Raw genomic sequence first — 26,404 nt, 5'->3', positions numbered from 1 at the left:
ATCTTCATCCAACAACCCAGACAGTTTGATGATCTGTGCATGTTGTAGCTTTTCCAAGCACACCAGACATTGAGCTCTGGAAAAACTGAAGAGCCCACTGAAAACCTGGTTTTTCCACCAGGTATTGATTTCTGAGCTCTTCCTGAGTTAAAACATTAGTATTGTTGTTTCTAAAGGAATATGAACTTGTTTTCCTTGAATTACTTGAGGTCTGAAAGCACTGCACCTTTTTTCTTATTTTGACCATTTCACAATTTTCTGCAAATAAATACAAAATCTTTTGGTTGGAATTTCAAAGACATGTTATCAATAGTTCATAAAATAAAACAATGTTCATTTTAGTCACATATATACCTATAAAGTGTAAAATCAGAGTAACTGATCATTTTAAGTGGTCTCTTAATTTTTACTAAGTTGGAAGAAGAAAGCTCAACATGAATTAACATTTTTGCAACATTTTAGGTATTTGCTCTAAGACGATTTATAGTTTTATAGTTTCCCTCCACCGTAATAAATTTAACCAAAAAACCCAGATATTTCTAAAACAAAGCATAAAGTCTAAAATTTGTAAAGCCTTTCTGCAACTGCACAACTAAGCCCAAAATTATTCATACAGCTGTCAGGTTCATGTTTAAAGTAACATTTTAATTTCATTAGAATGTATTCTCGAACGGAGAATAAGCGGAGGAACTAAAGGCTCTTAAATAGACTATAATGTAAATGCATACCTGTAGAACAGTTAAGTAAGCACTCTGTGTGTTTAGCAGAAGATTTCTTCACTTCACCTTCTACCCTTACTCATCATTTTCTCTGTTCAGGGAAGTCCAAAGGCTCAACCAAGGAGCCCCACAAACCCCCACAAGTCCTGGCCTGCAGACTGACAGCATCTCTGCGGTTTATCGAACCCGACAGACCAGAACATTTAACTGGATCTGAGCTGTGAAAAGCTCCACTGGAATTTACCTTAAACACATTTATTTAAATGCATATGTACTGCTATACGTTCTGCATTTATAAGTATTGTTGATATGAGAATAGTATTTTTCCAAGAAAGTTGCGGATGGTTATATTATGTACTTACCCATTCTTTGCTGTATTACAGTTATTCTTTTTTTCTGTAATGGGAAATAAAACATTACAATATTTGCACATTACTAACATTTTACTATTTAGAGCAGCACACTCACAATAGGCTAAATGATGAGCATATAAAAAGTGTTCATCCATTGTTTTACATTAAATCTGTCACTGATTTACAGATGCAGCTACGATTTTAAACAAATCAAACCATCCTGATGTGTGCTGCTCCACTCCTGCTTTCCTATCCCGTCTTATTTAACGGATGTGCAAAGCACCAGAATCCTGTAACATTGCTTTATCTGTTGGTGAAAACATTTTACACGCCCACATCTTCAACACAGAATTCACAATATTTTGCGCTTACAAAGCAGACGTGCCAAAAATTGTGATCAGCTTTGTATGTTAAATATATATAAATGATATATTAAATATATTTGCATAAATTTGTCTCATCTAAATGTTTTTTTTTTATTCACTCCAAGGAAATGTTACAATTAAAATGAGTTTTGTATGAAAACCAAAATCTGCAGAATATGCTTCCGTGTAAGGTTTTTAGACGGAAGAATAAAACGAGCTCTGGATTTAGCTAATAAAGACATGTTATTATTACATTAACTTAAATTTGAAATAAGGCACAAGTAGATATAAATGGACATCTCAAAGGATTTAAGGTATTTTAAAGCTTAATTTAAATTACACATTTCTATCAGGTGAGTCCTTAACCTGATATGTTTTTATCTCATACAAGGTTCTCTTCAAACTTTAGCCACTGAAGTACAAACTATAGAGGTTGAGTCAAAAATAAAAAGATGACAAAATTAAGGCTGTAGGCGTATAAATGTAGTAAAAGTGCAGCCAACAAGCTCCAGTTGTCTGAGCTCAGAGTCCTGCAACCAAAACACCCAAAAACTAGAGAATTAATCAATCATTTCCAGAATATCTGCAGTCATGTGTGACTAGTTCCTTTCTGCAGAGGCATTGGAAAAGAAGCATGGTGCACCATGGACAGACTGCCAGTCCATCACAGGATGACAGAAACAGACAATCAGAAATAGTGACCATTTAGAGAGGATGATGAACCAAACCAGCAAGCTAAAATGAAATGATGAAAGAAATAACTCACACAGGAGAACATAGAAAATCCATGCAGAAATACTGTGGCTGGAAATCAAATGCTTCACTTTCTTGCTGCAAGACAAGAAAGTTCTGTGTTTGAATTAACCATCTAATTTGACATTTTAAAAATAAATTCACCCAGTCAACAATTTTGAAATAAGAAATAAGAAAAAACAACAACACTCATTTTACGTTAAAATATGACGCTATGAAGAGGTGTGTTTTTTTAGTCGCATCTAAATTGGTTCATTTCACAAAACTGCAATGAAAAAAATTTTCGCACATGATCAACAACCAGACATTGACACAAACTTCAAAGACATCAATAACAGGAAGTAGTTGGAGGATGATGGTGGGTTGTTTTTTTGTTACCAAACATATTCATGTGTGATCTTAAACGTGAAAAACACAATTTAATTATTTAATGAATGTTTCTGTGTAAGAAACATTCATTAAATAATTAAATTGTGTTTTTTCAACATTGCCAGAAAACTTACAAAGTTGCGCATATTTGTAATGGAAACTAGGGGTGTGCCAAAACATGGGCGCGATTTTCCTTAATTGATCGGTGATCGGCCAATACTTAGATGTGAAGCTGATCTTATCCTCTAATCTCATCTACCTCAGCAAAGGTCTAAAAATCAGCCACTATCCTCTGCTCTGCCTCCAGGTCATGTCTGCATGTTTGCAGTTAACAGTATTCATCCCACTGTTGCCAACTCAGCGAATTTCTTGCAATATTTAGCAACATTTCAGACAAAGAAAAATGGTGTCGTCCAAAATAGGAAGCAGCAGGTCAGGCTTTTTAATGATCAGTTAGAGCAATCCTAATGCAAACGCAGCTAGTGGAAACGGTGTCACTATGTCGCCTTACCAATTATGAATAGAGTTTTATCAGGCTGAAGAACGAATCCCATAAAGTCTGTTAGCTTGAGTTAGTCAGGACGTAGTGACTGAAAAGTTTTCATCCTCTTTCATGTTTTACTCTTATAGCTTATAAAAATTTATTATGATCAATGGCTTTTCAAGGCTGAATCTGTCCACTGGACAAGGAAGAAGTTGCTGGGCAAACCCAGATCTTGATGCAGAGATTAAATCTTACAACCAGTTTGGAGTCCATATTAGCTTTAGTATGTAGCAGAGGAGGAGGAGTCTGGGGATCTCTGCTGTTCACATAGATTAAATAGTTTGTTGTAAAAATACATTATATGGAGGAGAATGTGGACACTATTTTCGGTTATCTTGAATAATTGAGGGGAAATGATGAGAACAGGAAGAAGAATAAAGAAATGTTTTGGGTAAGGTTTCACCGAAATATTTCTGCAAAATAACCTAAGGTTTCTAAAAACAGCATCTTGTTAAGTTTTATCTCTGCATTTGTGCAATTCCAGATGGAAATCTACAATCTAAGGTGCAATTTAAAAAAAAAAGGGATACTGTCCACTGGGAAAATTCAAACAGCAGAAAATTTTAAATCCTAAAGAAGAAGTGTAATTTTTCACCACTTTATAATTACTGCCTCATTAGTGATGTGTTTTTTCATGTCTAAAAGAGTTTAAATTTTAATGACTGGACCCATGCAGAATGATTTCCATCTGGCTAAAATAAAGACGATTTCCTCCACTCTCAACCTCATTTTATTCCTGTGATCAGTCAACCTGGAACGACACAGAGAGAGACCTGGTATCGGGGGCCGGTGTCTGGTTTTCTCTACAGCGGCGTAAAATTTTTTAGCATTTTTTTAACTAGTTACTTCCACACCACTTGTTTCATTATGCTGATCTGTGAAGTGGAACGTAACGCAGTTGGAGTTGAGAGGTCAGGGGCTCCCGCTGCCTAGAAACATACAGTCTAATATTAGAACATTTCCTTGATTTGTTAGCAGCATCTCTGCTGACTGCTGAGCACATGGCAACAGGCCGACCAATAGGATTTCAGGAGACTACTAAGCCCCTTCCTCTGTATAGCAACAGTGGCATCCTTCCCTTATTTATTTATATAGGAGTTTTTTTCCCCTTGCTGTCTCATTCTCATGCTCGTGTCCCCCAACAGTGCCTCCTCACTGTGGCTCAAACTGTGAAAAAGAGTTGCAGTGTGAAGAGCAGTGCTGCACCGATGCAGCTTTTTCTCCTCCTCCACTGGCTCTAAAATCCACACTTTTTAGTCTTTTTCCCCCCCTTTTTTTCTTTAGAATGCACTTTAAATATAATTGTAGTTTCTCCTGCACGCTGCATTTAAAAGTGCGGCCACTGACTTTGACTCAGGCTGAAATTCAAGAAGCTCCATGAGGAAGAGACGGAAAACCTGGAGGAATGACAGCGTGGGAAAATGTGCTACATCAAAGGAACAGATAACAGCCAACAGGAGAGGATCTGAAGAAGATGGAGAGCTGTGGAGGAGACGCTTCACGGGATAGGAGGAGCGGGAGGCGGTGGGGGGCGGAGGGACACAGGATGGCGTGAGGACATAGGCCGGTGGTTGGTTTGATCGGAGCCACGTGTGCGTCCGGCAACGTCTCTTCGCCGCTTCATGGATGTCGACGAGACGCTGGTTTCCCACGCTGCCCCGGTCTCCTCCGTCTTGGCCCAGGTAGGTGCATGCTGTCCTGCGTGGCTGAGCTTCTCGATGGCGTTTGATTCCTCTTCTTTGTAGTCAGGCTGGTCGGATGACGCCCGCTCCAAAAGTTGCCATTTTAAAAGTTCTCTGCATATTCTGCATCCACGGCTCTTCGTCGTTCAGAGCTTAGTTACAGGGTAATGGAGGGTTGGGGGAGCAGCTTGAAGGCGTTGGGAAAATATGGCGTACATCAGATGTCCCGTTATCAGTTCTGGATGCGACACGATCTATAACAGTTAAAAGGATAATATAAACTTTTCCACAAAAACGACAACTAAAACAGAACATGAAGGGAAATACCTGAAATTATGACATTTATAGTGACGGTGTGTAATCGGACATCTGACGATGTTCGAATCCTCTTCACTGGATTTTCTTAAATAAATAAATAAATCAACTAAGCACTTGCCAGTACATTGGTTATTTAATTTGACTAATTTTGCACATTAAAAGCAAGGCTGAAAACCAATCACAGTAAAGAAAATAAAACTAAGAAGATGTCAGTAAAAATACAATAACTGGTTAAGAAGAAACATAGTTGAATTATCCTATGTGGATGTTTGCTTATTTTGGGCTAAATACTGTAAAAATTCAAATTAACTGTTTTTAAGGGATTCGTCTTAAAGTTGGCGTTGGTAAACCAACAATCGACTCGATACAACCTCAACGTGGTCAACCAAGAGCGTCAACCCATGGCGACTTAACGTCTGCGTACCATCCCAACTATCTCCACACGACGCCATTTTCTCCTCTTCAGCTTTGGATGAGGGACGTTGGTTCAGCTGATGAACCAACGTCCATGAATTTAGAAACTTTCACCTGCTTCTTTGGTTGAAACAAACCAAACCCCTCAGTAATCAAAACACCAAAAAAAAAAAAAAAAAAAGAAGAAAAAAAAAGAAAAACCTATTAGTATGCAGGAACAGACGATTTATCTAATAGTCAGATATATAATGCATAAAGGATCAGATCTTTAGTTTTTGAAACAGAATATCGTAAATATTTTGGTTAAGATTAAAACTAATTTAAATTTGATGCGTTTCAGTTGCATCTCCATTACTTAAAATAATCTCCCCCCATTTTCTGCACACCTCATCCCTCAGGATAGAATATCATTAGTCATGTGAAGCAACTCTTTCAATATTTGCCTTAAACATGCCGTTATGGTAATTTTTCCTCCCTTCTAGGGCAACTAAAGGATATCCCCAAACAAATCCCTTCCATAAGAGGTTACACTGTGGAGAATGCGCTGACTAATCCATCGCTATGGGATAGGAGCAGGATTTAGCTGCTGTCCCCCTCAACTCTTTGTCACGTGAAGGGCTTCCTATCATAATGCTGTACATACATTATGTGTATAACTACAGATAAAACCTTTAGCAGGACTTCACATGGAGCAAAATCCAGAGAAATCCACTAAATCCCAAAAGGGAAACAGTCCCTCATTGCTTTTTTATTTTATTTAAATTTTTCTCTTTTTATTTCTACATTTAATAATTTTTCAGCAACAGTTTAGTTCAAAGAAAACTGTAATTTTAACATAAAATTACATCAACGCCTTCTTAAATTTGATCCAGTTTGAGTAGAAATGGAGAAAAGACACCTCAACGTTTAATCTTTTCTGCTTCACGTTTTATTTTTACATTTTCAGACTTTGTAAAATTACTTTAAAATTTTACTGTTAAAATTTTTTAAAAAATATATGTATTTTTATTTTAAAGATTTTGCTCATTTTGTTAAAATTTTTTTTAGAAAAACCCCCACAGAAAAACAGTATTAAAGCAATTTTCCTTCAATAAATAAAATATTTGCGTACATATATTTTGTATTAATAAAATCTATGTATACCACCTAAAAAAATCTCCTAAAGAAAATGTAATTATCCAAATATTTTTATGAATGCACAATATAAAGGAAGAACAGTATTTATTTATTTTTAATATCTCAGTCGTTCAAGAATTGCTATATTTTTAACTTTGTTGTGCTTTATGCACAATAACATTGATTTTGATTTATGTTTTACTTTTGGATATAAATAAATAGATTTTTCTTTTTGACAAAATTGCTAATTAAATTAATGTTTGGAGTATTTAAACAAATTTAAATATGTTTAAAAATCCTGTTTTTACTTCAGCTCTTGTGCTTTCACATCGGTTTTGGAGAAGCTACATTTCTTTTTCTCATTCTTATTTATTATTTAAATTGTAACTGGAAAATTTGTTTCTCAGCAACAAAAAATGTCTAGCAGATAAATTACTAAAGCAAAAATAAAAACAATCTTGTGGAAATGTGCTGCGTCAGGGCTGAAATCTGTTATAGAATAAATAATAAAAATGTTGAGCATGACGTCAAATGATGCTGGATGCTGCATTTCCACCGAGCGCTGCCGTCTGGCCTTTTCCTTCTTTTAACCAGATCCTTTCCTCTGTCTGTTTTTTTTTTTTTTGCCTTGTCTTCTTAGGTTTCTTGGGAAAAGTTTATTCACGAATCCTTGAAGAAATCAATCTGTTGTTCATCTGCATCCTCAAGCTTCGTTAATGGGACTCATTACTTCTGATATGAATCGCTTTAAATAAGCAGAACTGCGCTTTAGCAAAGAAGCTCTAGATAAAGACGAGCACAGACCGGATCTTCTGGCGATGCCATCAGCCTGCTGTACGATGTGTTTACAACTGTGGCTGAGCAACGGGACCTTGGACTACGTTGGCAACACTGAGCAGCCATGATCTCTGCACCAACTGATCGGTCAGCCATGAGGGCAACTCTGAGCTGATAGTATGTGGTCAGCAGCACTGTGGCCCACCTTCCTGCTTCACCCTCAATAAAACCAAGCTGGACAATTCAGTCGACGTTGTGAAAATGGCAGCGAAGAGTTTCCAGCTGGGGACAGACGACGAGCTCCAGGCTGCGTCATCGCTAGCATCCCTCCATCTCAGGGACGGCGTTGGGATCGGGAACACTGGCCACATGGAGGACAATCCAGAGCCCAATGCTGCCCTTCCTGCGATTACATCACCACCTCCTGACCAATCACAGCAGCAAGCAGAGATCGCTCCACCAGCAGATCAAGGTAAGATTAAAAGTACCGTTTCAAGAGTTTGGATGCATGACTAGGTTCTCATTGTGATGTTTAGCAAAACAGATGAAAACAAAACGATGTTTTCTCTAAAGCAGGGGTGTAAAACTCTTTTTTTTCTGGGTCATATTAAGATTGTGGTAGAATGAACTGAAATAACCCACTAACAAATTGTTAAAATATTAATAGATATGTTTCTACATTTGCTAAGTCTCATCAATGATGTAACTAGCAGACCTGTTACATCAATAAATCAATCACATGGTAAATTAAAACAAGCTGAATCATTTCAATTTTTATGATTGATAATTTCTCTACCAAAAACTGGAAAATAAAAGTCTTCAGTCTGAGGCTTTGGTCTCAACTAACCCTTTTTTTGAAGGACAGTCTTGTTCACAGTCTTCATAATTTTATTTGTTGTTTCTGTTTTGTTGATTTATTTTGGATATTTAAATTGTATTATTTATTGAATGTATTATTGGTAAATGTTCATTTCAATTTAAAATGCATTAATCTTTGAGAATGTGGTTGTTTTTTTTATTATTATTGTGACGTTACCATTATTTTACTTGAAATAATCTATAATGACAGGCCTGGTAATTAGGCAGTATACCGATAAAAAATGCTTTGATTTGATTGATAATCAACATTCAAGCACACAAACTGTAATTTTTGAAGGCTGTATTTAGGTGTCTGTCTAAAGCATAAAACGCTATGGCGTAAAAAAATAAAACATTTTTCTCTTAGGCTCTCGTAAGAGAAAAAAAATGGGGGTTAAGTTTTTTTCTAGCATGCCATTAATTCATTTATAAATAATCACAATTTGCCTAAAACAAACATTTAGTTTCATTTAATTAGCTTGAAAAATATTTCAACAATTATTTTGCATTCATTTTATTTATATTAGAGCTATACATTTTTTTTTCAAATATATAGTTTCAAACTAAATATTTATCTTCAAACTAAGTATTCAAGTTGAAGATAAATATTAACTTATAAACTAAGTATTTAGTTTTAAATTGTAACATTTTGATAAATGAACATTGTGAAAATACTTAAAAATTAGCCCCCATTTTCTCTCTGTGATGAATAAATAACCCGTATTAATACTGTGTATTTATGACAGAGTAACTTTACAGACGGCCCCACATACAGATGTGGCCCAAATGATTCAGTTACATGTGAACAGCTTTCAACACGAGTCTTGAAGAGAAAACTAAATCTCTCTAAAAGAGTTAAGAAACCCTAACTCACTATAAAAATCAAATGCTATTTCTTTCCATTTGCTTCCCAACTGAATAACCAGCAGATGGCAGAATTTAGTTGGTTTGTGAATTGCTGAGAGCAGATTAAAATTCGAACATAAACCAAAAAACACAACTTGTCATCTGGTTTGTAAAATGAAAAGTTCTAAAAGTTCCATGTTGGCCCTTTTAATATGAACTTCTTGATTTACTTAAAGCTATGACAAAGCTGGAATATGTGTGTGTGTGTGTGTATCAATGATCAATAAAATAAAAATCTTAAGAGTTCATCTTAAGCACAAGTTTAACTAAATCTCAGTCTGTTTATGAACACAGAGACGAAAGAGTTCAAACTAAAACAGTTGTCAGAGATGGAGTTCAAAAAGATGAGTTGAACACAATAATGTATTCTGGTCCAAAATGTTCTGATTAGCCCCAAAATTAAAGCTGGTAAGACAGTGAGAAACACACACACACACAAAATAAATGATGGCAGTTTTTAAATGCAGACAGGGACAAAGTCCATTTTTGTAGACATGTTCTGTGGTCTGATGAGACTAAAGTTGAGCTGTTTGGCCATGATGACCATTGTTACATTTGCAGGAAAAAGGGGAATACCATCCCTACTCTCAAGGATGGTAGTGGCAGGATCATGATGTGGGGCTTTTTTGCACCAGAAGGATTTGGTACACTTCATAAAATAGGTAGCATGATAAGAAATAAAGATTATGTGGAATTATGGTGTACAACACGCCATGGATGTTTGCATAAATTTTTATGATGACGTATTAGGTGTCACACAGTAAGCTGCTCAGCAGGTAACAGTATTAACATTGAACCGATTTTTATGCGACATAGAGCTCAAAGCCAGCACTACCAGTGACGATGACGCGTGTCAGCCAGACTGCATCTTTGTGCCGCAAGAACAGGTGTGCAGTGGCTGCACTGTTGGGGAACGAAGGGGCCATTCACCCGGCTAGTTCAGCTAACTTGCTAGTAGCCATTCAGATTGTGGGAAAAAAAGTAATTTGTCACAAAAAATGTAGGCAATCAGTATGAAATTTCAATCATCACACAGCACACCTGAGTATGTGGGAGTCTTAAAGCTGCAGTATGTAACTTATGTAAAAAACAACAACAACATATTTTTAATAAACTTGTTAAAACTGTCATGTAATTACAGCATCATATGAAGCAGATAATCTGTGAAAATATCAAGCTCCTCCACCTCATTCCTGAGCTACTATTCCCATCTGCAGAAATACAACACTCCCAACCAAAACCACTAAATCAGAGCCAGGAGGAATGTCTTAATGCTCTGCATCACCCTCTTGTACATGCTGCTCAATGTGCTAATGATGGTGAAACAACTCATCCCAGGAAAATCGTTTATCCATCATCACTGGATAAACTACCCTGAACATTTTCGACAGGCTGTAAGGAAAAGGACAGGTGAGGTGGGATGATCAGCGCATACATGAGCTGATCAACAGCGCTAAGACCCGCCTCCTGGTTGTTTCCAGCTAGGACTAGGAGAAGGCAGAGAAACTGGATTTTTTCACAGATTATCTATCTCATACCATGCTCTAGTGACAGTAACAGTTTCAACAAATATCTAAAGTTTTTTTTTTTTTTTTTTTTTTTAATTACATGCTGGGAAATATTAGTATATCTTTTTATAAGACTTCTGGTTTCAACTCTAAATCCCAATAAAATAAATTAAAGTTTAAGGTTGTAAAAGGGCAATGTTCAAGAGAAATGAATAGATGTAGATATTTTTTTAGACATCGATGCGCTTCAGCTTTTAATATCAGACAAGTTTTGACAGAGCTGGACAGTTTGAGGCCATGAGCTTGTTAGTTTGTCCCTTTCTTATATTACAACAGCATGTGTACGATCCCTCCTGCGTACGGCTCTGCCTCCCCCAGCAATTTAAAACATCTCCAGGCATGCCATCGCAAGTGCAGGGGGGATAACTTACATCAACTGTTAACAGCAGCTCTCACTACACACATTTATCAGCACAGGCATGGGTGTGTTTACATGCTGCTCAATGAAAACGATCCATGCTACACATTACTTCAAGAAATGTCCAGCTGACAACTTCTCACGTTTCATCTGCATTCAGAATCTCACACTGACATGCATACATGTTCAACAAAACGAGGAAAGCAGCACGTCATCTTAAAATCTGCCACACTGACATGGCATCTCAATGCAGACAGCTGTTGTTTGTTAGGCGAGGCAAGGGGAGGTTGAGCACTAAGGAGAACTGGGTCTGGCCGAGTTCGCCCGGGCGCTGAGGAGTGCCAGTTTTGGTATTTTAGGCAGTCAGACAGTGTCACCTGTCAGCACACTAGTCTGGACAGAGTCTCCTACAAGCTGCAAGACAGAATATCTCCTCCAGTCTTGCTGGGTGACCTGCGGTGTGTGCAGACAGCCAGGGAGTGTAGATGGGAACAAACTGAGTGTCCTGAGCTGACACCGCGGTTAAACCTGGGTTGCTGTGCGGTTGATGTTTCAGAGTTCCTGGAAACTGAAAAGGACCAAAACGACGGCGAGGAGAAAGCTTGCATTCGGAAACCGGCTCCTCAGCAGCTCTCCTCGCATTTTGCTCAAGATCATGAGAATCCTGACCTGAAACCAACCAACACTAGCAAAGAAGGAGGTACTCCACATCATTAACTCATTTTATCTGAAAAAGATCCAGTTTTTCTGTGTTATGCATTGTGCTTTGACTTTGTTTGCTATATTTGAAAAAAAATAAAGTAGATTAGATGAAGGATGTTTATTATGAACAACCGTACTACAATTTTAATATAGCATTTTATTCAGAATGTAAACAAACATGCTGCTGCCTCCGATTGTTCTGCTTTTACTCATTCATCAAACTTAAATGTTTTAGATCAAGATGTCACCCATCCCAGTTATCATCTGTTCAAATTGCTGCCTTCCAGCAGGCAACGCCGCTCTATCACAACCAGAACTTATAGATATACAAGAAGTTTCTTTCCATATGCTGTGAGAGTTTAAAATTGTTATTGATTGGGGTTTTAAACTAGGTGGATGTTTAATTAGATTGGTGTCTGATGGGATTTTTTCCTTTTATCTTATTTTTCTGTTTATTTTACACAGTTATTGTTCAATGACAATAAAAAGGCTTTTGACTTTCACTTTTGAAACAATTTAAACATCATGAAATTTGAACAGGATGACTTAATTTACTAAAATAGATGTCCAAATCAGCCAGACTATGAAGCCCCCAGAAGCCATAAATGGGTTGTGCCAACATCTGCCATTATGTGATTTTGATAACCAAATAGGCTGGGAATAATTGGAATAAATGGACCCCCAATTGGAATATTCAGATTGCATTCAGCTCTACAGGAATGAAACTGTAGCTGGTTCATGCTGATTGATGATCCGAACATTTGTGATTATTCTGATGGTGGCAAACTAGCTTAACATTTGTGCCCTTTGTCCAATAAGAGAGACGTCATTTTATTTGAGAAGTTGCGTGTAACATCTTTAATTCGCTTGTTGGTTTCATGTCTGTTCAGAACATTGGCGAGTTTTGCCGTTTTAAAATAAAGTTGGCTTTGCTAGTTGGAGGCAGCACAGAATGCTGAAGGATATTTATTTCATTCTGATCGCTGGAAGACCAACAGCTTGTGTTGCTTAGTCTGTAGCTTAATTAGGGAGTGGAGTAACGTCTCAACCATTATTAGAACCTGGTACCGGTCCATTCTTGGCACCCAAAAGATGCAGAACGAAGACACTACTGAGTTTGCTTTTACGTTTGGCATAAACAGAAGTTCAACTTTGTCTTTTTTAGGAAAACTTTACAACTCCAAGCATGTCAATGCTCCTTTTCTGAATAAACTTGGTAATCATGTCATGATGGGATTAATCAATTTCAAGCCCATATAAACAATACATCTGGATTATTTATGCCAAACAGATTTTAATCCAATCAAGGAATTTTGCATATAGCAAATGGGTTTTTCACAGTGCAGTGGAGAAATTTTGACTATTTTTAGGATCATTTCAATTCAGCCTCATTGGAGGGTTTTCTATGACCATAAAGGGAGTGCTTTGGGTAATTTGAACTTGGTCTTTGACTAGGCCACGCAAAAATTTTAATGGTGTGCATCTGAGCCTGACCTGCTCCATAATCTTAGTCCAGCAAAGCAGATCCAGTCCATTGCCACCATGTTTCACTGGAGGTATTTCGTTTTTCTAAAATGCTGTTTTTATTTTAAGGCAAATTTAATGGAAAACTCACAAGAAGTGCAACTTTTATCTCATAAGGCTAGAAATTTTTTTTCCTAAAGTCTGTAGGATCATCATAATAGATTTTAGCAGATGAGAGATTGACCTTTGGACAGATGTTAAAGGCCAATACCACTTCAGTCTCTTTCTTATCAGTGAATCATTAATGCTGATTTGAGAAGCAAGTGAGGCTTTAGATGTTGCTCTAATCAGGCTGTCAGACATGTTTTATTCTTGATCTTACAAGTCGACAGTAAGCAGACCTGCAGGTAGTGAAACTAAACTCAGCTTTCCAAAAATATGTACCGGTATATATCACAGTTAATTCACAACTTCTTTTTTTTCTCCTTAATGAATAAAATCAATTTTAGAAAAACACATTCTCTATTTATTCTGCTTATCTATGTGATAGGGTTAGAAAATCAGTTATTTGATCCGAGACATTTGGTGAAAAGATTTTAAAGTTATGGATATAAAATGTTCCTACTCCAGTTTTTATTTTGTCATTACATAAACTTATCCTGTTTTGCGGTCAGATATCCCACCAGAGAACAACATAACCAAAGCGATGGCAGCCTCTGACAGCAGCATTGATGATCAGCGGCTGTCTGAAGCAGAATGGTACTGGGGAAACATTTCAAGGTAAGAACCATTTATATAATCCGGGTTAGTGTTAATTTGGATCCAAAGCTCCAAATTAACACCTTTTTAAGACTTCTGCAATCCTCAAACAATAAAAAAGTAGAAAATGAACAACGCTTGGGTTTCAAGACTAATCTCAATTGAAAATATAAATTTGAAAGCCCAGTATTTCTGCAATTTTGGTTTTTCGCTTTGATATCTTTTTTTCAGTCTTTCTAAATCATAAATGTCAACTTTTATTTTATCTAGAGAGGAGGTAAATGAGATGATGAGAAACACTCCTGATGGTACATTTCTGGTGCGAAATGCTTCCAGCCGGATTGAAGGGGAATACACGCTGACTCTACGGTAAGCTTTGTTTTAAATCTTAATCTAAAAATTCAGTTTCAAAAAATAAAAAAAGCCCACTGTGAACTGTGACTGTGAACTTGGAGAAGAGACATGACTGTCTATTACTGACTTTTGCAGAAAAGATGGGTACAACCGACTAATAAAAATCTTCCATCAAGGGGGGAAGTGCGGCTTTTCTGAGCCACTGACTTTTCCCTCACTGGTAGACCTGATCCAGTACTACCAGAAGAAATCACTAGCCCAGTACAACTCTAAGCTGGATATCAAGTTACTTTACCCAGTTTCCAGATACTATCAAGTAAGTGTTGACTTTTTCTGATAAGAAAAACAGGGAAAAACTAATGAAAATTGTAAATAATCCATCACAACACTCCTGAGTGATTTTACATTCTTCTCTGCGTAGCACCATGTGATGGAGATCGATATTGCAGCAATCGGAGAACAGCTGAGGATATTTCAGGATCAATACAAGGAGAAAAGTCAAGAGTATGACCATCTATTTAAGGAGCTGAACCAAACCTCACAGGTACCAACACAACATTTATAAATAGCCAGAGTTACTGCATCATCAATGATTGTTTTAAGGTAAAAAAAATTTTAAAAAACTTTTGCTAAGCCTCTAAAAGCAGAGTTAATTTTTCATTTGGCGCTTTAGCTAGCTTTGAAAATGTTTAGAGTGGCAAGCATAATATCAAACATGAAACATACAGGTACAAAATAAAACAAAAGAACACAAAAATATGAACACAATATCTAAAGACATTATATGGGGTGAAAAATATGCCAAAATTAAATTAGTGTAGTAATCTTTTCGGGGCAGATATTTGGATTGACATTAGAGCTTTAGCATTAGCTTCTGCTAAATATCATGGCATGGTGATGTTCCTGAACAAACACCACGCCGTTTTTAACCAGAATATGTTCTGTATATAAAATATTACAGAAATTTAAAGATTCTTTGCATACTCCTGACCAAACTGAAAAATATGCTTGAAGTGTAGCGTACCGTCCCTTTAAAACCATGATACACAAACAGAGTTTTGTGTACCGTTATACCTCTATTCAAATGTTGCATTTATAAAAACAGCAGATTGGGGATCTAAGCTCTTATTTCCCACATTTACAGGAGCTCCAGAGTAAACGAACGGCCATTGAGGCTTTCAGGGAAATTATTCGGATCTTTGAGGAGGAGTGTGAAACCCAGGAGCGCTACAGCAAGGAATACATCGACATGTTCCTCACATTAGACAGCAGCACAAAAAATGACAAGTAGGTTTTCTAACATAATTAATTAAGTCAATTCAATCCCATGTTTCTACAGCTAATAATAAATAGTCACTCTGGTTTCTTTTTTGGCAGCAGAATTCAAAACAACTCTGATGAACTGCAGTCCAAGGTGGAGGAGATCCACAACAGCAAGAAGATGTTGGAGGAAGAACTGAGAACAAAAGCTCTGGCTCACATGGAGGTCGACAGGAAAATTACTAGACTGAAGCCTGATCTTGTACAGCTCAGAAAAATCAGAGATCAATACCTTCTGTAAGTATCGGCACCACAGATACTGCTATAAAAGAGCCTTGTTTTATGCATTATAGTTCTAAAAATAAAAGTCAGCACAGGAAATTTAACTGAGTAATTATTGAGTCAATTTAAATGACAATGTAATTAAGAAGAAGTCAAAGATGTTGAAATGCAAAGTGAATCTTTCTGACCTTGTTTTGTTAATGTTTCAGATGGCTAACCCAGCAAGGCATGAGACAGAGTCAAATTAACAACTGGTTCGGTGTTAGACCTGATGAAGAAGAGTAAGTATCCTTTTCTTGATCTATTAAAACAACTTCGAAGTTCTAAGATTTTTTTTTTCATTGCATCATAGCTAACATAAGGATGTGCAACTCCAGTTTTTGAGAGTCGAAGTCTTGAATATTTTAGATTTTGCTCCAACACATCTGGCTGAAGTTACTGATTTACATCCTCAATATTTCATAAAAGCAAAACTGGACAATCTGTCTGAAAAACCCATTGTAATACAAGTGTTTCATATCAGTAGATATCAATAATTATTGATTAGCTTTTTTATTTAAACAACTGAAATACTACTAAAATGGTGGCATGACCTTTCCCGTTTTATCCACAGTTTTCGCTCCATGCTGGTTTTTATTATAATTATCTTTAAGCATTTATGAGGCGTAGTGGGGAAACCTTAAATTTTCTCAACAGGTTGTTGCTAGGTAACCACAAGTTACTCAACAAGCTGTTGCTAGGTAACCAGTGAGAAGTGAGTTAGTTGATACCACCAATCTTTCCTCTGCTTACATCTCCCAGAATGCTGTGCAGTTCAGTGAAATTATTGGGTATCCTGTTGATATTGATCACATCTATCGCAACATATACAATTGATTTATTGCCCTGCCCTACATCAACGTATGCAAAGAGGCTTATGAATTAAGCATTCATTAGGTTCAGTTGTGTTGGACATCAGCCTTTGAAAACTTTTGCACATTATAATGTAACGTAATCAACATTTGAATATCATTTTTGAATGATCAAATACTGGGATAGACAATGAGATGAGGAATCAGCTAATTTAACCTGCCTTCATTCAAGCCCTTACACCCTTGAAGATGACACCCATGAGGAAGAGAGGAGTTGGTACGTTGGAGGTATGAGACGAAAAGAGGCGGAGGAGCTGCTGAAAGGAAGGCGGGATGGGACGTTCTTGATCCGGGACAGCCAGACTCAGAGGGGATCCTTTGCTTGCTCTGTTGTGTGAGTATCTTTACATCTCCTTGTTTCAAATTTGTCACAAGTAAAAAATAAAAAAAAAGATTTGCACTGGCTAACTTTTCCTGAAAGTCTATATAACCAAAGGAAAGGGACTTTCAAAAGTGTGGGATGCGCCCCCTGGTGTAGCCATTGTGTCATGACTGAAAGATCCTTGCTGATTTTTTTTATTGCAGGTAGAACTGCTTATATTTTCAGAATTACTCCCTGATCTTTACTCCTAGTGACATAAATAAGTGTTTTAAGGTGACAGGACATCATGCACTTTTCTTATCCTCCATTGCTGCACAAGAGAAGGTGATCAACAGTACAACATTGACCTGCCTGCACTCTAATAATCACTCTATGCATCTTGATTTACTTTTATTTCTTTACTTCATGCTTATTTTGTTTTAAAAGTCATAACTGAAAACAAAAAGTGACCCATGTTCCCTCCTGCAGTGTGGACGGAGATGTCAAACACTGTGTGATCTACAGGACGTCCACAGGTTACGGCTTCGCTGAGCCCTACAACTTGTACTCGTCGTTGAGGGAGCTTGTCCTCCACTACCGCCACACATCACTGATCCAACACAACCAGCAGCTGAATGTAACCCTGGCCTGGCCCGCTTTCAGTCAGCAGTCCAGCTGAGTCGCACCAGCACACCGTCCTGATTCCCAAAGTTTCACAGCATTAGCACAGAGGACTCACCCATAAGGAAACAGGTGAAAACAAAGATCCTGTTAGTGATTCACAGTCAGAAGAACTAACTGGTATGTTTTCACATAAAATACAAGAATGAGCAGCAGTCAGCTTATAATAGAGATCTGAAGCAACTTCAGCTTTAATTACGTCTCAGACCGTCTGCAGCCCTAAGAACTTATACGCTGGTACACTTTAAGATGTTCAGTTCAAGCAGATCTTAAAAAAATGACACCAGTTTATCATGTTGCTATAAAATCCAATCTAAACTGTTCCAATGAATCGTATTTGTTGTCTAAACCACTTTTTATTCACACATAAACTCATTCAACAATAATGCACACATTTGTAAAATGTAGAGGTTTTATATGACAAGGAGGAACAGAAAAGCATTAATAAAACCATTTTTGCTAAAACAGTTGTAGCAGATGGCTGTACAGTCATGGGAAAAAAATGCAGCCTTGCTGCTAATCAAAGGTACATGATTAATTGGTCCTCACATCAGCGAGTGTAACGATCACAGAGATCTCAGAACAGGGACGGTTTGGAGTAAACTGGTGTGTGTTGAAAGACATCAATGACCTTCGAGAAGCAATTTTTCAGGTTTCCACCAAACTTGGAAAAAGCTTGAACAATTATAAAAGACTAATCAAGTATGGCTGGTGTGGAAGGGATGTCAGGAGAAATTCTTGATCCATAAAAAGATTATTGCTTAATTAAGGTTTGCAAAGTTGTATCTGAATGAACTACAAGGACTTAAGGAACAATCAATGTTGTTTGGACAGATGGGAACAAATTAGAGAAGTTTAAATGTGATTCACAGACATCCTCATCTCAACTGTGAAGCATGGTGGTGGAAAGAGATTATTCTGCTTTTTTCCTACTTGTAAACCCATTTATTTGACTGTAATATTTGTATGCTAGGGTGAACCTAAAACCAAATTTCTACCACAGCAAATTTCACACCTGATAGTCCGGTTTGACTGGGGACCAAATTCGACACAAAAACCTCTGAAGAAAACACTGAGCAAAACTTCCTTCTTCACAAAATGTAAACAGAAATAGAGTAGCATTTTAGCTGTTGTAGGATTTCTCTTTTGTCTTTGGTAAAAGATAGTGAGCCTTATCTCCTGCTAGTGCTAGACACATGCATTTGTTTTTGGTTGTACCCAGAATTCCCTACACTGTAGTATGTTTCCTGATTTTGGAGCAGCTCCTGGTTTGCTTGGCATTCACATTTTCATTGAAACTGCACCAGATTTCACTTCAACGTAACAGAGATGTTGACGTTTTGGTCCCCATCAGAGCTTGATTGAACAGTCACTCCTCCCCAAACAAACCGGACTTTTCAGGCAAACAAACTCAAATTTGATTAAAGTGACTAACAAGCCTGGTGTGAAAGGTGTTGAAAAATTCAATCTAGACAATTGGCTGCTATTGAATTGTGGCGTGTCTTCTGATTGCTCTTTCCCATGACTGTAGGTCGGCTGCCTGTTTTTGCTCTTCATTGACAGATTTGATCTTCTGACTGAGTAGCATGAAGTGGAGTAGTTAACTTCTAGAAATACTAAATTTTTAAACAACTTACAGGGATGCTAAATGCTAATGTTTCCAGAAAAATATACTCAATCCTCCTGTGGATCATATTAATTACTAAACTATGGTCCAGAACAATGTGCTCAAATGTTAGTCCCCACACGTTTAATCTCTCTGTAGTAAGACATGTCTTCCATGCAATCAAACATGTTTATTCAGGGACGAAGGAGTGTTAAATGTGCTCCGAGAGCTCAGGAAGGGACTCTGCAAACATGAAGGGTACTGCAGGGACTGGGGAGACACTCAAGCACTTTATCCAGACAAAAAATACAAAAAGGAATAGGTTCTCCAAGATGGCTCCATTTTGCTGCTCTTGGCTAGTGAAACATCTTGCGTTATTCAACATAAATACAGTTTTTTCCTCTTCCTAAAGTCTCATTTGACGGTATATTATGAGAGACAAAGACTGAACAACAATCTATTGTTTAAATAAAGCAAGTAATTACTCTGGTTTAGATTAATACTCTTAACTTTTATTTCCTTTTCCAAGGATTTGAACAGACGATTTTCTGTTAAGTTTGTTGATTATATTATGGATGACATTACAAAAGGCTAAAACAGCTAGTTTACAAATCTTTAAGTAATTGTTGAAAGGTGCCTTTAAGAGTTTTACGCCAGCTATAATATTCACCTTACACACTACAATGGTTTGATGAAATCAGTAGGTTTTGTCTGGTTGGATATGATTTTATAAACATCCATGATGATCAATCAGAAGAAGGCTTTGCCTCCAATTTAGCAGTACAATTTTAAGGACGACCCATAGCACAGACCCATTAACATAAATGTCTGAGAAAAAGGGTGTCACTGACGTTTCAGGACAAAGCTAATTTAGCACATAAATAAAATCTGGAGATAATCCACGTATCACTACTAACATCTATGTTATTTGTGTCGAGGATAATCTAAAACTACACAGTGACTTCCATATTCACAACTGAAATTGCAATGCAGTTTTCCCACAGTGTGTTGTCAGCCTGGCGGGCCACCAGGCTTTACTTGTGCCCCCACCAGACTAAGCATTGCTTATTTATTTAAGTCTTTTTAAAATGTTTGCATTTTTTAAGACTATATAGTTTGTGTTGGGGTATTAATCTTCCAATCTTTCAAGAACACATAATTATCAAATGATATTTTCACATTTCTTGTCAACATTTTTTAGCTCACAGACACGGGGCTAAGCAAGTTTTCTGGGGGAAACCTTGCAATGCAAGTTTCTAATAGTCCACCAACCAAATTTCAGTTAAAATTTTTGCTGCGTTTACATTTCTTATTGGGGTTTCAGAGCAGGTAATGTTTCCAATAAATATGACCATGAATATTCACACAACAAGCAAATCAGATCTTTTTTGCCTATTTGCAACTTATATCTGACTTTTTCATTGCGGTCTGATCTTTCACCACCGCCCCCAGATGGAAAAAAATAAAAATAAAAAAAAATCCAACTTGTGCCACTTCCCTATTTGGTACAAATTGGATCCCACTCTTTTCATTTGCAGTCTGAACGGTCATGTGACATTTTATCCAACTGTCATGTCGCTGTCATGAGACACCCATCAGTTATGGTAAATACAAACTTAAACAATGACTGAAAATTATGACAGAAGTAAGTTACGTTGACAAACTCAGATCAGACGAGATGAACCGCTAAACACGTTACAAAGCGGAGGAAAAGAAACTAGCTAGCCACAAACAGAGGGCACCTGTTTTAAGTCAATTATTCAGTGTCACATTATTGGTGCTCCTGTTAGAAATGCACTTTTATTGCAGTAGCATAATCTCAAGATGTTCAATGGTCTCAGTGTCACTGTGTGATTGTCTTTCTCCAGCCCCGTTTGTCACAATTCCAGTTTAGAGATCAGTAGTTTGAGTGGCTGATCTCCAATACCTGCTTTTTGTGAAGATCAACACATATCTGCTTTACTTGAATCGCATGAATAATAATGGGCTTGTATTGAATCATAATCATAACCGTGGGAATAATGACATCGCAAAATTTTAATTCAAACTCAGAGATGCTCTGAAGAAATGTAAAAATTTGAGGCATAAAATCTAACAACGGTTTGTTTAGATTTATTTTGAAGGATTTATTTCTAGGTGCTAGTAAGTGTAGAAATTGTGATTTTATGAAGAACAAACATCTTTTAGAACGACATTATTCCTCCCACTCAAAAAAAAATTCTCAAATTTTCAGCGTGAATTTATAACATTTAAATAAAAGTTACATTTTATGTGAAGATTTTTTTCTATTATTAGAGGTCATCAGTCTTTTCCTTAGCTACATATGTAGAGCTCTATTGAATTGTTTACATCCTAATATGTTAAGTAGTGAGAGATGCATCCGTTATGGCTCTGCATATATACAAAAGTTAATGATAGTCCAGAAGTACTGTGATGTGATCCGTCGAACGAAGCAAGTATTACCTCTAAAAGCTTTAAAATAGCTACTACCTCAGTTTGAGGTAAAACTCAAAAAAAGATGAAACACTGTGTCTAAGTTAGGAGATTCTTAGTTTAACATTTCCAAGCTTGTTTTCTATTATAATTATTGGCATTTCAATATAAATTGTTTACATTTTAAAGCTATCCAGGAATAGTCAACTCTGGGGGAAACTGGTCTTACACCCAGGGACTTTGGAGTGGAGATAATGTATTGTTTGAAAATCCAAAAACTTTTTTTAAAAATAAAAAAAAAAAGAAAACAATGACCAGTATTGCACATTAAAGATATGAATATTTAGGCGTACAGAATATTAAAATAATATAATAAATAATTCTTCTCAATTATGATGGGTCACTTTTAATGCATTTCTCTCTTAACGGTCCACCATGTGCTTGATTGTCATTATGTCACTTGATGTTGTCAGTTCTGTTAGACTGTTACCTGCCGTGAAGTGAGTTGGACAGATTTTTAGCTTTTCTGGTTGTAAAAATAAAAACATAAAAATAAATAAAAAAGAAATTAGAAGTTGCATGATCTTGTTACAATGCATATAATATGTTAGGCTGGGTACTGTTTAGAAATCAATTTTACTTCTACAATTTTACCACCAGCTAGATAAGACACTTTCTTTGCTTTTTACCTCAAAATTATGTAAAATATTTTCCTTTATTTGTGCGATTTGTGATTGCCATGATTTGTTGTAGTTTTTCCATTTTAAACAACACAGTACAGAGCAGCTGGCTCACGTTTAACGTTAGGTGTGCCTGCTACCACATCAGCTCGTTGGTGTTGCACAGTATTAAAATGTGAAGTCTTGCAATGCACAGGTTTTGAACAAACCACCACAACGGAGTGAGACGAAAACTTGTATGAAAGTAAAAAATGAAGATATCTGCCCCTTCTAAGTCATGTTGTGTATTTTGTACTTTTGGCAGATTCAACAAGCCGAGCGATAGATTATATCTGCAGCTTCAAACATAAATGTCTAATTTATTTATTTACATAAAGGCTGTATATCTGTTGATTTTGTTGCACAAGTACAAAAAATAAAATAAATGAATATACGGGTTGTGTGTGAACAGAAGCAGACATGACCACCGCTCTGTGGGGTTTGAATAAAGCATAGCATTTGCACAGAAGTATCTTCAAATAGTTACAGATACTCAAAAGTTTCCTCATGTACACTAACCCTGTTTGAGAGACAGGTAGACTTGTTATAGTTGTATATATCTATGGGACAAAAGTTGCAAATGAGATTAATGTGTAGTAGCTCCATAAAAAAGTAAGTAGCATCTCTATCTATATGACTACTGAAATATAATTGATATTTTCTGTAAAGTCAGAGAGTTTTGTGAACAATTTGGTCTTTTTCTGTGTCATTGTTGCTTTCTGTATATGTAATGTTTTATCACTGTGCAAACAGAATATTAAAAAATAGAATATTTTGAAATGAGAAAAGATGCTGGGAGAAATTAAGCACCAATTCATGGCACCAAGCATCTTTTTAACCGTTTGGATGCTATAGCTGTTGTTGCGGATGTGGAGCAACAGAAAATAAAGCTGAATTTATTGGGATGTTTATTTATTTATTTATTTATTTTCAAAACTTCTACTATTCAGTTTGGCAATTATCTAAAGTCTACTTCTTGTAATTATTAGTAGTCGTTTTTGTTTTTGCTCCTGAGTGACTGAGTTCAATGGTGCAAAATGTTGCTGTGGCATGGAAGAATAAATCCATTAGCCGGGTTGAAATTTAGAAAACAGTTGGTTTTCTCTACAGTTAGGTCTAGATTTTTGTTTAAAAGACGACTTGAGAGGCTTGTTATTACAGAACAGAGAGAGAATGGAGAGAGAGCAATGCTGTAGGTGTAAGAGTAAGTGTTTTTATTGTGGCTAATTCCATGCAGCTAATGCAAATATGAATATTTTCACACTTCCTAAAAAGTTATTTTTGCAGTGTATGGAAAACAGAATGGCTTTAGCAGATAAAAAGATGTTGATAGAAAGTAGAAGAATGGAACATGCTTGCAACTTAGAAATCAGAATAATTTTAGATGTCCCTAACTTGTGAAAATAATCATATGTCAAATTACAATAACTTCAAAAAGTTATTTTCAGTACTTAGTCACTGTACACTTGACATAAGCAAATTTGTTGAAGTGTTTATTTCTGTTCATTTGGATTCTTAAGGTTTACAGCAAATTTCAATTACATTACAAAAAAAATATAATTGAACACAAATGTTAGTCTTCTGAAAAGCATGTCCATGTTTTTAGACCTACCACATCTTTTCCTTCCTCTCAAATTTCTAAGAAAAATCACTGACTTGACATTTGGAGGGGAAACCTCAAAAGGTCAAGATTGCTCATAGCACTGTATCCGGCACAATAAATGGAAAGTTGAGTGGAAGGAAAAAGTCGGGGGAGAAACAGGGATATCTGTGGCTGCACAGAACTTCCTTTACAGAATCTTGGAAAAATTTGAATAAATTAAATTTTTTTAGTTGGTTGCTAAACAGAAATGCCATGTTAGTCAAAGGTCAGAGATCACGTCTTATCCAGAGTTACAGGCAAGTGTTGGATGGTAAGCGTTTGAGTGGGATTAAAAATAGAAATTAACTTTGAGAATAAAATTAATCAGAAGACTCATCTTCCGTATCTTAATTATTTTTTTTGGCTTTGGATCCAAAACTGTCTTCCATGCCATGATGAGATGTTATCTTGCATTTGTATTGTTTTCCTTTGAATGGTGTTACTTTCAATTTGCTGAAAATGTCATTAGCTTAGTAAAATGTTCATTATCTAGGATCTCTGATCTGTGTATATTGTTTAATCCCTTTTTTATTTTCTGTATCACATTAAAAACACTGTCAGGATGATGTTTCTGTGACTGTTATTTTCTTTTCCTTTGTGGACGACTAAAAGTGTCTCTTGTTTGATTCTGAGAATAACAGAATTGATCAACATGTTTTTTGGAAGCAATCTTGTTACTGTAAATGGTTATTTTCTGTATTAATTATGCAATGCCATGCATCTTGTGAGAATTTTCTTTTTCTTTAGGAAGGTCCTACCTGAAAAACTGGATTTAAACTATTCTGTTGGTGTAAAACCTGACTGAGAAAATTATGTTGAAGTGAGCACTTTCAGTTCTCAAATAAATTTTAAATGGTTTAATGAGCAGTTGTTTTGTTTAAAGACATTAATAACACTTTCTAGTCTTCAGCAGCTGAGTACAGTAAACCACAAATATTGTTTATTAATGATGCTGAAGCAGATGGAAATTAAAGACACTAAAAAGAGAAATTGTCATCCATTTGTAAAATACACTTGTAAGATTAAATACATAACAATAATGAAGTCTACGAAAGCCGCGCCACAGGAATGTAGGCTCAGGACAGTCCAACAAAATAATAGTGTTACCTTTTTTTGGCTAGGCAGTGTATATCCTTCATGTTCGTCAGGCCTTTGTGGAGAAGGGGCACCTTCAGTTGATCCTAGAACCGCCCCTGCCTTTCCAAAGTTGCACTTCAGCTACCTGCAGCTTGCTAACAGACAGTTGGCAACATTTTAAACTGAGAAAATCTACTGACTTCCACTAGTCGAAATATGTCTCAATACGAGCTCAGAAAGTAAAAAACAACCTGTTTGCTAACATATTAGCACAACATGCTAAAGCGTGTGATAGATTCTTACCTTCAAACACCAGCCGTGGTTAATATGGACACTGGCTCATTGCTGAAGTTATTAAAAATTAAAAATACAAATAAATAAATAAATAAATGAAACACTGGAAGCAAAAAGGGAAATCATATTTCGTCCAAAAACAGCTGGTCAGGACAACAACCGCTAAGCTAACATGTGTAATTAATTTGCTGATGGAAAGTCTGTCCTACCTACTCCAGTACTGTAGGTGGCGGTGTTGGGATAAAATTTAGATCCCTTTGGAAATCGGATCCAATTTCCAAAGGGATCAATTTCCTCTGATCTCATTTCAATGGGAATTGATCCCAAATGGAAATTAAATGTTGTTGTGACTCACATTAATTGAAATTATTCAGAGAAATATTGCTGATGGAGATGGTTGTTGGTAGGAAAGATCTCCTGTAGCGATTTGTATTAGAGAATTTGAAGAAGCCTCTGACTAAAGACATTGTTTTTCTAGTACAGTTTCATGAAGAGGATGGTCAGGGTTGCCCCATAATTTTCTTGATTTTAAATCCTTCTTTTCATCATCATATCCAGAGGAGATGATATTTGCCATTCTAACAGAAATTCATCATGATTTCTATTTTATTTAACTTTTAAATCACATCTCCAAAATTTTAAAGAGTAAAGTGCGCCCCATTTTAAAACTGTTTGGTGTACTGTGAGAACCATTTAAACATTAGTGCCAAGATTTACTGTCACGATTACATGAGCACTTTCAGGATTTACTAAAAAGCCTGATTTATTTACCAAACATATTATTATCATAATTAGACTCAGAAATGTGGGCTGGATCTG

At 36.4% G+C, this 26,404-nt stretch overlaps 2 protein-coding genes and 1 long non-coding RNA gene across 5 annotated transcripts in view; 2 read left to right on the top strand and 1 right to left on the bottom strand.

Annotated features, from left to right (window-relative positions):
* kank3 (KN motif and ankyrin repeat domains 3) overlaps positions 1-1,316 on the top strand; it is a 37,478-nt gene extending 36,162 nt beyond the window's left edge. The window contains exon 12 of the mRNA XM_044130460.1: positions 819-1,316. Coding sequence (XP_043986395.1) covers positions 819-881 — 63 coding nt within the window. The 3' untranslated portion in view covers positions 882-1,316. The remainder of the gene's footprint in view (positions 1-818) is intronic.
* Positions 1,317-4,648: 3,332 nt separating this feature from the next.
* Positions 4,649-25,070, top strand: LOC122839127 (phosphatidylinositol 3-kinase regulatory subunit gamma-like). 3 transcript variants are annotated; one of them, XM_044130472.1, is made up of 12 exons: positions 4,649-4,785; positions 7,274-7,882; positions 11,657-11,800; positions 13,941-14,046; positions 14,296-14,394; positions 14,515-14,695; positions 14,801-14,923; positions 15,524-15,666; positions 15,757-15,936; positions 16,131-16,202; positions 17,005-17,166; positions 17,623-25,070. In XM_044130472.1, exons 2-12 carry the CDS (start codon positions 7,672-7,674, stop codon positions 17,810-17,812), a joined length of 1,611 nt encoding a protein of 536 aa, XP_043986407.1. In that variant the 5' UTR covers positions 4,649-4,785; positions 7,274-7,671; the 3' UTR covers positions 17,813-25,070. The 3 variants fall into 3 exon arrangements, with proteins under 3 accessions (XP_043986407.1, XP_043986406.1, XP_043986404.1); XM_044130471.1 differs by having other exon boundaries at positions 11,645-11,800; positions 15,760-15,936; XM_044130469.1 differs by having other exon boundaries at positions 11,645-11,800.
* LOC122839129 lies at positions 4,779-26,343 on the bottom strand. The gene is made up of 3 exons (XR_006371985.1): positions 25,595-26,343; positions 25,322-25,446; positions 4,779-5,039 (listed from the first exon to the last, which is right to left on the bottom strand). It is a non-coding gene; the product is annotated as an uncharacterized LOC122839129 (long non-coding RNA).
* Between the last annotated feature and the right edge of the window lie 61 nt (positions 26,344-26,404).

The sequence above is a fragment of the Gambusia affinis genome, linkage group LG10 (genome assembly GCF_019740435.1).
Source record: "Gambusia affinis linkage group LG10, SWU_Gaff_1.0, whole genome shotgun sequence".
NCBI lineage: Eukaryota > Metazoa > Chordata > Actinopteri > Cyprinodontiformes > Poeciliidae > Gambusia > Gambusia affinis.
This window is presented reverse-complemented; position numbering and strand designations above follow the sequence as displayed.

Excerpts from the sequence above, each read along its gene's own strand:
- LOC122839127 (XM_044130469.1), top strand. The coding sequence starts at position 7,672 with ATGGCAGCGAAGAGTTTCCAGCTGGGGACAGACGACGAGCTCCAGGCT. Across the intron at positions 14,047-14,295 it reads TACTGGGGAAACATTTCAAG|AGAGGAGGTAAATGAGATGA; the intron begins GTAAGAACCATT and ends TATTTTATCTAG. Across the intron at positions 17,167-17,622 it reads TCCTTTGCTTGCTCTGTTGT|TGTGGACGGAGATGTCAAAC; the intron begins GTGAGTATCTTT and ends TCCCTCCTGCAG.